Source organism: Podarcis liolepis (assembly GCF_965112155.1).
Source record: "Podarcis liolepis genome assembly, chromosome: 9".
NCBI lineage: Eukaryota > Metazoa > Chordata > Lepidosauria > Squamata > Lacertidae > Podarcis > Podarcis liolepis.
In genome coordinates, this window is record NC_139564.1 from 10,999,251 (window position 1) to 11,008,512 (window position 9,262).

General features: G+C 48.2%; 1 protein-coding gene across 7 annotated transcripts in view; it reads left to right on the plus strand.

The window, feature by feature from the left end:
• Positions 1-6,560, plus strand: part of SEPTIN11 (septin 11) — a 110,284-nt gene extending 103,724 nt beyond the window's left edge. For 4 of the 7 annotated variants that reach the window (XM_083458867.1, XM_083458862.1, XM_083458863.1 and 1 more), the window contains one exon: positions 1,119-6,560. In XM_083458867.1, the coding sequence (XP_083314993.1) occupies positions 1,119-1,134 (16 nt within the window). In that variant the 3' untranslated portion in view covers positions 1,135-6,560. The remainder of the gene's footprint in view (positions 1-1,118) is intronic. The other 3 variants (XR_014515564.1, XR_014515565.1, XR_014515566.1) reach the window with 1 other exon arrangement.
• The last annotated feature ends 2,702 nt before the right edge of the window (positions 6,561-9,262 follow it).

Below are 9,262 nucleotides of genomic sequence, written 5' to 3' on the forward strand. Positions count from 1 at the left end.
CATTCCGGCGTATTAGGCGACTGGGCGTATAAGGACCCCTGACCATTAGGTCCAGTCGTGGCCGACTCTGGGGTTGCGGCGCTCATCTCGCTTTACTGGCCGAGGGATCCGGCGTACAGCTTCCGGTTCATGTGGCCAGCATGACTAAGCCATTTCTGGCGAACCACAGCAGTGCACGGAAACGCTGTTTACCTTCCTGCCGGAGCGGTACCTATTTATCTACTTGCACTTTGACGTGCTTTCGAACTGCTAGGTTGGCAGGAGCAGGGACCAAGCAACGGGAGCTCACCCCATTGCGGGAATTCGAACCGCTGACCTTCTGATCGGCAAGTCCTAGGCTCTGTGGTTTAACCCACAGCTGCCAATTTGGGGCGGGTCGACTTATATGCCCAGTCTTATACGCGGCAGCTTCGTGGGCAGCAGCAGTGGGCGGCGGGCTCCACTCCGCGCCGGGAGGAAGCCGTCCAGCGAAGCCGGCTTAGCATCGCTGGGCAGCTTCGCCAGGCGGCTTCCTCCCGGCGCGGAGCCCGCCGCCCACTGCCCCTGCCCAGCGAACCCATACCCGGTGTATAAGACAGCCCCCCGACTTTTTAGAGGATTTTCCGGGGTTAAAAAATCATCTTATACGCCGGAATCTACGGTATTTTGCAGATTTGCACAGATTTTGACTGTGCATCAGAACAGCTCCTCCTTTCCTCTCCCCGTACACCTCTTAAATCTGTTTGGAGTACTTCTTGAACTCTCTGGAGCAGAGTTGGGGCAAGGGGAGGCAAAGAAATCCTTGCCCTAATGTTGGAAGCCCCCCTTGAGGGTCGAGATTTGCCCCTCTCTCTCCCCACCATGTGGAACAGAACAAAATATTTACAAAACAGGCAGAATAAGCATCGTTAGATTGATTCAGATTGCCAAATTGTGCTTCTTTTTGGGAAGATGCCTGCCAGCTCCGACTATATGAATCCCACCCCAACCTTCCTTCTCACTTTCCCTTCACAGTTTCCTTTTTTTAACAAACAGCTGTTCTTGGGTTTTTTTGTTTTCCTTTTCGCTTTTATTTTTTGCTTCCCCCTTTTTGGATTCTGAACCTTTTCTTTCTTTCTCTCTCTCTCTCTTTTCCGTAGCTTCTTCTTTATGTAGCTGTCAGTCACCTTGCCAAGGTCCACTTCCCTCTCTCCTAATGGACAGTAGCGCAATAGAGGAACCAGCATGGCGTATTGCCAGACACGCCCATTGGGAGACAAGTTACCTCATTCTTCCACCACCTCTGCCTTTCTGTCTTTTTCGAAAACTGTGACTCACCGCGGTGTGTGTGTGCGTGTGTGTGTGTGTCTTTCCCGAGTTGTCCGTCCACTCGCCGCTGGCGACCGATCTTGACTTTTCACACTGCCCAGACTGACAGACACAAAAGGTGGCAGAGAAAACTTGGGTGGCACCCAAGACATTGCACTGGGAATTTTCTTCTTCCTTTCCTTTTGATACAACGGGCACCTGCCGCTCGACATGAGAACAAGGAAATTGTGGACTGCAAAAGTGTGTGTGTGTTTGCGTGAAAGAGGGAAAGGGTGTGTGTGTGTGTGTGTGTGTGTGTGTGTGTGTGTGTAAAAGCCAGAGATGGTTGCTCAAGCGTTAAAACTCTACGCAGCTCTAGCACTAAACTTAATTCTCTCTAAGAGACACTGCAAAAAATGGTTGCTCAGAAAGCCATATGAACTCTCAAAGGTTCCCAGTATTTGTCTTCATAACACTCCCTAAATTGAGGGTGGGGGAAGTAACGACGACAACAAACAACACCGGTTTGGACATATCCAAACTTAAGGAAGGAGCCATCCATGTTTCAGATTGCAACCTGCTTTTAATCATTTGTGTAGGTCGTCCCACAGAAACTCAGGCTTGGCCCTGCAGGTACACTTGGCAGGGCAGGATGCAGTCACCGATCCTGACTCTTTTTGCATGTGATTCTCATATTTATCTCGTTCACACATTGTATTCTCAGGTGTATGCTTGATTATTATTTCTCAAGAATATACTTAAAATGCAATGGGTGAAAGTGGTCTGAGAAGAAAAAATCCCGTTTTTTCTTTCCCTCATCTGGGGTGTAAGGGCTGATTTCTTGGATTTTCAAACTGGCCACGTTTAAGAAATGAAGACAATTGTCCTGGTTCAAGAGACCAGCAGCCTAGACACTTGTAGGTCTCAACGTCTCAGAGGAGCCCTGAAATTCCATTGAGTCTCATGGTCTGCTCTGTGAAGGCTGTTGCTGAACTGGAATGGGATGGGACGAAACTCTGGGCACTGTCCTCAGATCACCACGAAAGCCACATGAGACCAAGGGCATGAGCACACTAGGGTTGAAAGCATATGTAAAATCTCAAAAGACAGAGGGGTGTTAAGGAGAGTTTGCACTTCCCAGTGACTAGCAAAGAGGGAATAAGGTAACTTGCACCAATCGCAGGAGTTTTGATTTCTGCAGTGCAGCACATATTGAAGTCTACAGTACACAAAACTCTGCTTAAGTCGCATGTAGATTAGAGTAGGGTTTCCCAATATTGGGTCTCCATCTGTTTTGGGACTACAACTCCCATCATCCCTAGCTAGCAGGACCTGTGGTCGGAGGTGATGGGAATTGTAGTCCAAAAACAGATGGAGACCTAAGATTGGGAAACCCTGAATTAGAGCTTCAACGTTCAGTAGATAAATCAATTCCAGCGGGGTGTAGCAATTAAAAACGTGCCCCCTTGTTGAGTGGGCACTTTGTCCCTGAGTCATGTTTGAGAACGTTCAGTGGCATGCAGCAAAAAGCCCCACAAAATCAAAACGTGTAAGGTGATAGCAACATACAGAAACAATATAAGAGACTGTTCTTCTGCTTTGTACAACTGACAGGCGGCACTGCTGGGGTTGTCCCTCCAGGAAGGTATTATATACCAACACCAAAACCTTAAACTTGACCAGGTAGCATGTCATCCTGAGAAGGCCAGTTAGCAAACTAGCTGCCACATTTTTCACTAGCTTCTACTTCCAGGCCACCTTAAGGGCCGCCCCACAAAGAGTGCATTGCAGTAGTCAGATCTCCAGATTTAACAAGGCAGGTGCAACTGTGGTCAAGATAGCCCTGTCCAGGAAGAGCTGAAGCTGTCTTGCCAGTGGAATCTGGTAAAAGGCGGCCGTAGCCACTAAGGACACCTGGACTTCAATGGACGGAAGATGGATCCTGGAGTACCCCCAGACTACGTACCTGCTCCTTCAGAGGGAGAGCTACACTGCCTAGAACAGGTAATGGACGGGAACCACTCAAGTATAGCACCTCTGTCTTGTCAGGATTCACACTCAGTTCTTTGGCCAACATCCAGCCCACTACTGCAAGCCGGGAATTGCACGGCTACTCCCAGTTCAGATGTTACAGAGGAAGCGAGTTGGGTATGATCAGCAACATTTATAATCGACTAAAACTTGCATGGTTACTGAGTGGAGATTTCTTTTATCAGGTGACAGCCCTATAATTAAAAACAACGGAGCAGAAAAAACCACGTCTGAACATTATGCCAAACCATTGTTTAGTGTGACATGCATGAGAAGAACAACCCTGAGCAAATGCGGGCTTCTGGCCACGTGCTAAGGAGGAGTTTGGCACTGCTGGCTTTCCTTTAAACTTTGCTTCTTACATGGGAACCAGTGGCAGTGATCTACATTAACTATAGTTAGTTTAAATGAACCAACTTGATAAACCATGGTTTGAAGTTGGCTTGCTTTGAAACTGAGTTAGTTATATGAAACACAACCCTCGGTTCACACAATGGGAGCTGAGTTCCAGGTCAACTTAAGTAAACACTTCTCCCATGCTCGTGCAGGTATTGCTAAACCATTGTTTTACATGATGTATGAGCACAGCCAGAGTCCGTTAAACCTTTTAATCTCGTTGATTTCGTTGGGAGTTAAGTCCTTTAATTACAGTATCCAGTGGAAACATCAAGCTGAGAAACTTCCATCTTTCAGGAGACATATGAACATTATAAACTGTCTTGGGTGCTATTTTGGTGAAGCAGCTGTGTAGAAATGTAAGATTAACCACAGCCCAAAATCCCCACCTCCCAAAAAAAAAACCCTGCCAAGTTTGTAAGGATTCCTTGCAGATTATGTCACTGCTGCAACTTGGGGAAGTGTAAAGTCAGGGGAAGAACTCGGCAGAACAAAGTCAGGGCCTTCAGAACATCCCAGGCTCAAATCTCCAGTTAAAATAACCAGGAATCAGGTGTGTGTAGGGGGTGGGCATGTAACTTTTATTCCTTCAGACCCCAGAGAACCACTGCATGTCAAGAGTCAACTGCACTGGGCTATATGCACAGAGTTCCTGTTCCTTGTGCCAGTCCCAATGTAGAGATGCCCTTGGCACAAACATTTATCAAGCTACTTCTAGGGTATAATCCAGAGAAGCACAATAGCAACTCTTTATGGGGGTATGGGGTAGATAGCTCGGCAATAGACTGTCTTGCTGGGAGAGTCCCTGCCTGAAACCCTGGAGTGCTTCTGCCAGCCAGTGTAGACAGTATGGAGCTACATGGACTCATGATCTGTTTAAGGCACCTTCCCGAGTTCCACAGTCAGCTTCAACTCCCCCACCCACCAAAACAGCACCCTCACCTGCTCCGTTGCAAGAATGGCCCCTTTGATCTCACGCTTTGAAATGCTACATTTTAATGGGGGAGGGGTTAAAAGGTAGGTCCTGGGTTTTTTGGAAGGTAGCGGTTCAAATCCTCACAACGGGGTGAGCTTCCATTGCTCAGCCCAGCTCCTGCCAACCTAGCAGTTTGAAAGCAGGCCAGTGCAAGTAGATAAATAGGTACCACTCCGGCAGGAAGATAAACAGCGTTTGTGTGCACTGCTCTGGTTTCACCAAAAGAGGCTTAGTCATGCTGGCCAACTGCCTGCTCCCTCAGCCAGTAAGATGAGCGCCGCAACCCCAGAGTCAGTCATGACGGCGGCTCCCTCAGCCTGTAAAGTGAGATGAGCGCCGCAATCCCCGAGTGGTCTGCGACTGGACTTAACTGTCAGGGGTCCTTTACCTTTAGCAAAATGTTGCATTCACCGAGATCTCTTGCCAACCTCCACCGTTCGATACGATCTCATTCTGAGATGCCCCTTTCACACGTCAGCCTGTGGCAAAGAGGTTTGCCACTGTAAATATCCGTAAGGAAGCTGAAAACACAGCCAATCCCGATATCCTAAACAGCTAAGTGTTTGTGATGCACATATCTGTAGACACAAGTTGTTCCTGTTCGTTGTTCGTATTTTACAAACATCTTGGGTAACAATCCTCTTAAAAAAAGAAACCTTTGGTACAAGTCTTTTTAAAAAAAAAAACAAGCACCACATGTCCACATCTGCCCATGTTTCCCAAGTAGTCCTGCGAGAAGGTGGGTTCTACTTGCAAACTCTGATATTTTGCATTGCCATTGGAAGAGTACTTCCTACCCTCCTTTTTACTTTGTTTGTGGGGACGAAGCCTCCTATCCCTTCCATGTCTTTATTGTTTGCTTAATAGCTTACTATAGCCTCTGTATGGAACATATGCAAAAACAAACTAACTGTAAAAGTGACTGGAATGAAGCCTGGAACGTGCCAAAAATCTTGCTAGCAAGGTAAGCATGGAACGACGATGTATTAGCGTGGTTTTAGTGGGTCTGTTAAATGTGATCTGCTTCTTGTTTGTGTTAGAGGAGTTCTTTCGTCTGGGAAGATGTACATTCCTCCTCCCTACCCTATAGTGATCAACTTATCTCAAATCTTTGCCTAACTTAATATATAAAACACACTGCCATGTTCCTGCAACTGTAGTGCCCACTCCGTGGACAGTTCACACATTACATTTTTAGGGACACACATGCAAATACCAGGGACGCGGGTGGCGCTGTGGGTTAAACCACAGAGCCTAGGGCTTGCCGATCAGAAGGTCAGCGGTTCCTTGCAATGGGGTGAGCTCCTGTTGCTCGGTCCCAGCTCCTGCCAACCTAGCAGTTCGAAAGCACACCAAAAAAGTGCAAGTAGATAAATAGGTACCGCTCCAGTGGGAAGGTAAACGGCGTTTCCGTGCACTGCTCTGGTTTGCCAGAAGTGGCTTAGTCATGCTGGCCACATGACCCAGAAAAACTGTCTGCAGACAAACGTCAGCTCCCTCGGCCAGTAAAGCGAAATGAGCACTGCAACCCCAGTTGTTTGTGACTGGACTTAACTGTCAGGGGTCCTTTACCTTTAATGCAAATACCATTCCATCCTACAGGTGCATTTGTTGGGGAGCTATGATTGACTGCAGCTCCCTGCACAGTGTACACCTGCTATTAAACCCAGAGTCCTCTCTGCAATGTGTGAACCGGCCCCAAACCCCCTTCTCTCTCTCTGGAGCACAAGTTGACCCAACTACCTTTTGAGCCTACTCTAAAAACAGAATTTAGGGGCTCGGCAGTGCCCACGTCATCATTCAAGGATTCCTAAACTGATCTACTGAGTTTGTGCAAGTTTTTTTGTGTGTGCAAGTCGTATGCAAATAAAACACAAACTGGCCTTGCAAACTTGTGATGGAGTGGTCTCCGTGTTTGTCTCTGCGTTCAGCCGTCGCCGCCTGGCGTTTATACAGAAGCACGGACACAACCAGAATGGCACGAAGTCTTGCTCCAATGTAACCAAGATCTCACTAGTAGATAGGTAGCCGTGTTGGTCTGCCATAGTCAAAATAAAAAAATTCCTTCCAGTAGCACCTTAAAGACCAACTAAGTTAGTTCTTGGTATGAGCTTTCGTGTGCATGCACACTTCTTCAGATACACTGAAACAGAAGTTGCCAGATCCTTCTATATAGTGAGAAGGTGGGGAGGGGTATTACTCAGAAGGGTGGTGGGAATGGGAGATTGGCAGTCCTTAAGAGTCATCAACAGGCTCATCTCAGCCACCTGCCAATCTCCCATTCCCACCACCCTTCTGAGTAATACCCCTCCCCACCTTCTCACTATATAGAAGGGTCTGGCAACTTCTGTTTCAGTGTATCTGAAGAAGTGTGCATGCACACGAAAGCTCATACCAAGAACTAACTTAGTTGGTCTTTAAGGTGCTACTGGCAAGATCTCACTGCGAGACAAAACACCATCCCCTCTTCCAGCCATGGAAAGGTCTCTGGTGGTTGTGCTATGAACTGTGCTTCCGCTACAGTAAAGGAGAGTGCTATCCACACGGGCATTTTGAATGCCTGATAACAAAAGCCATGCTTAGCGAAAGGCAGGCTTGCTTATTGAAGGAGAATGGCTGGGTTTGCCCTCCTTGCATTCTTTCTTATGTTCTGACTTAGAAGAGTTTGGATTTGATATCCCGCCTTTCACTCCCCTTAAGGAGTCTCAAAGCGGCTAACATTCTCCTTTCCCTTCCTCCCTCACAACAAACACTCTGTGAGGTGAGTGAGGCTGAGAGACTTCAGAGAAGTGTGACTGGCCCAAGGTCACCCAGCAGCTGCATGTGGAGGAGCAGGGAAGCAAACCTGGTTCACCAGATTACGAGTCTACTGCTCTTAACCACTACACCACACTGGCTCTCTGCAAAGATCTCACACCTAACATGCTCAAGGCTTGTCCTGCCGAGTTAAAGGGGGGGATTGTTCGGACTGGGGGTCATGTTCCCTCCAATGACTGTGGTGGGCAGAGCACAGAGGCAACAGTGGGTGCAACAAGAAATGCAGATTTTAGCTGTATACAGGATAGTTTCTACACAGATCCACACACACCCGGGCAAGCAGGAGCTGTTGTCAGAGTGCAAGGACACTTTCCTGATGGGCATGAACCGTTGAGGGTGATGGAAAGCGGGATTGGTGAGAGGGGGTGCCCACAGACCAGGGAATACACCTGGCCCCACTAGAGATGAGTTTTCCCATCTCTGCCAAGCGATGACTTGCAGGTGAGACGTCGGCAACCACCACAGACCATCTTGCAGAAACCAAAAGTACTTCATGTGGAAGCTGGATGAGGAACTGAGCATGCAAACAGGTGCGGCAAGCAAGCACTAAGCCTACCCAATATGCCCTCTCAACCCATGGGCTGACAAGGGTTCCCACTCCAGGTTAAAAAATGAGTGAAGCCACAGGCAGGCAAACCCCACAACCAACATATCCTCCGGCCACATCTGGCTTCCTCTTGTGCATGGAGGTAAGACTCGAAGCGTGGTGGATAAGACCTTTTCCCTTTTTTAAGACTTCCAGTGGCAATCCTGGATTTCTAAACACTTGGTAGCTGCTTTGAGACGCAGAGTTCAGTGCATGTTTAATGCTAGGTTAAACTATTGTTTCAAACTTTTGTGAGGTTCCCCTCACCCCCCCTTGCCTTTTTCACTGTAAAAAAGCTGCCTTTTCTCACGTTGGGTAGTTGTTATGCGAGATACTATATACAACAGGTCTCCTGCAGCCGAGTTATTCTATGCATTAGCTTTCTTTAGGTGAATTGGGAGATGCAGCTGTCTTACAGATATCCACACACCACCACCCACAAAAGGGCCCGAGACGATACAGCAAGCTATTTTTTGCCTGTGCTAATTTTGCTGACGTGCAAATAGCTTCTCGTGCTCCCGTCTATTAGGCCTAAGATAATTGGGGGGGGGGGGAGGCTAGCAATTGCAAGACAGCAAGGCTGCAGTTCTAATTTGAGTTGGTGGTGCTTCAAAAAAAGAGCGCGAGAGCGAGTGCCGGGGGGGGGCAGTTGTTCAGGGATAATTTAATATGGTATACAACTGTCATGGATGGGCTAGATGCAGAGGAAGAAGAAGAAGAGTTTGGATTTGATATCCCACTTTATCACTACCCGAAGGAGTCTCAAAGCAGCTCACATTCTCTTTTCCCTTCCTCCCTCACAACAAACACTCTGTGAGGTGAGTGGGGCTGAGAGACCTCAAAGAAGTGTGACTGGCCCAAGATCACCCAGCAGCTGCATGTGGAGGAGCGGAGACGCGAACCCGGTTCCCCAGATTACGAGTCTACCGCTCTTAACCACTACACCACACTGGCACACTGTGAAGCACCAGCTGGTGACCCCCCCCCCCCCGGGAAGAAAGCTCAGTGCCAGGGGATTGGGAAGACAACGAGTGGGCAGACAGAAAACTCGAAGCCAGAGAGGTAAGAGCTTAGTGCAGGGGTCAGAAAACTTTTTCTGCAGGGGGCCGGTCCTCTGTCCCTCAGACCTTGTGGGGGGGCCGGATTATATGGGGGGGGGGGAATGAACGAATTCCTATGCCCCACAAATA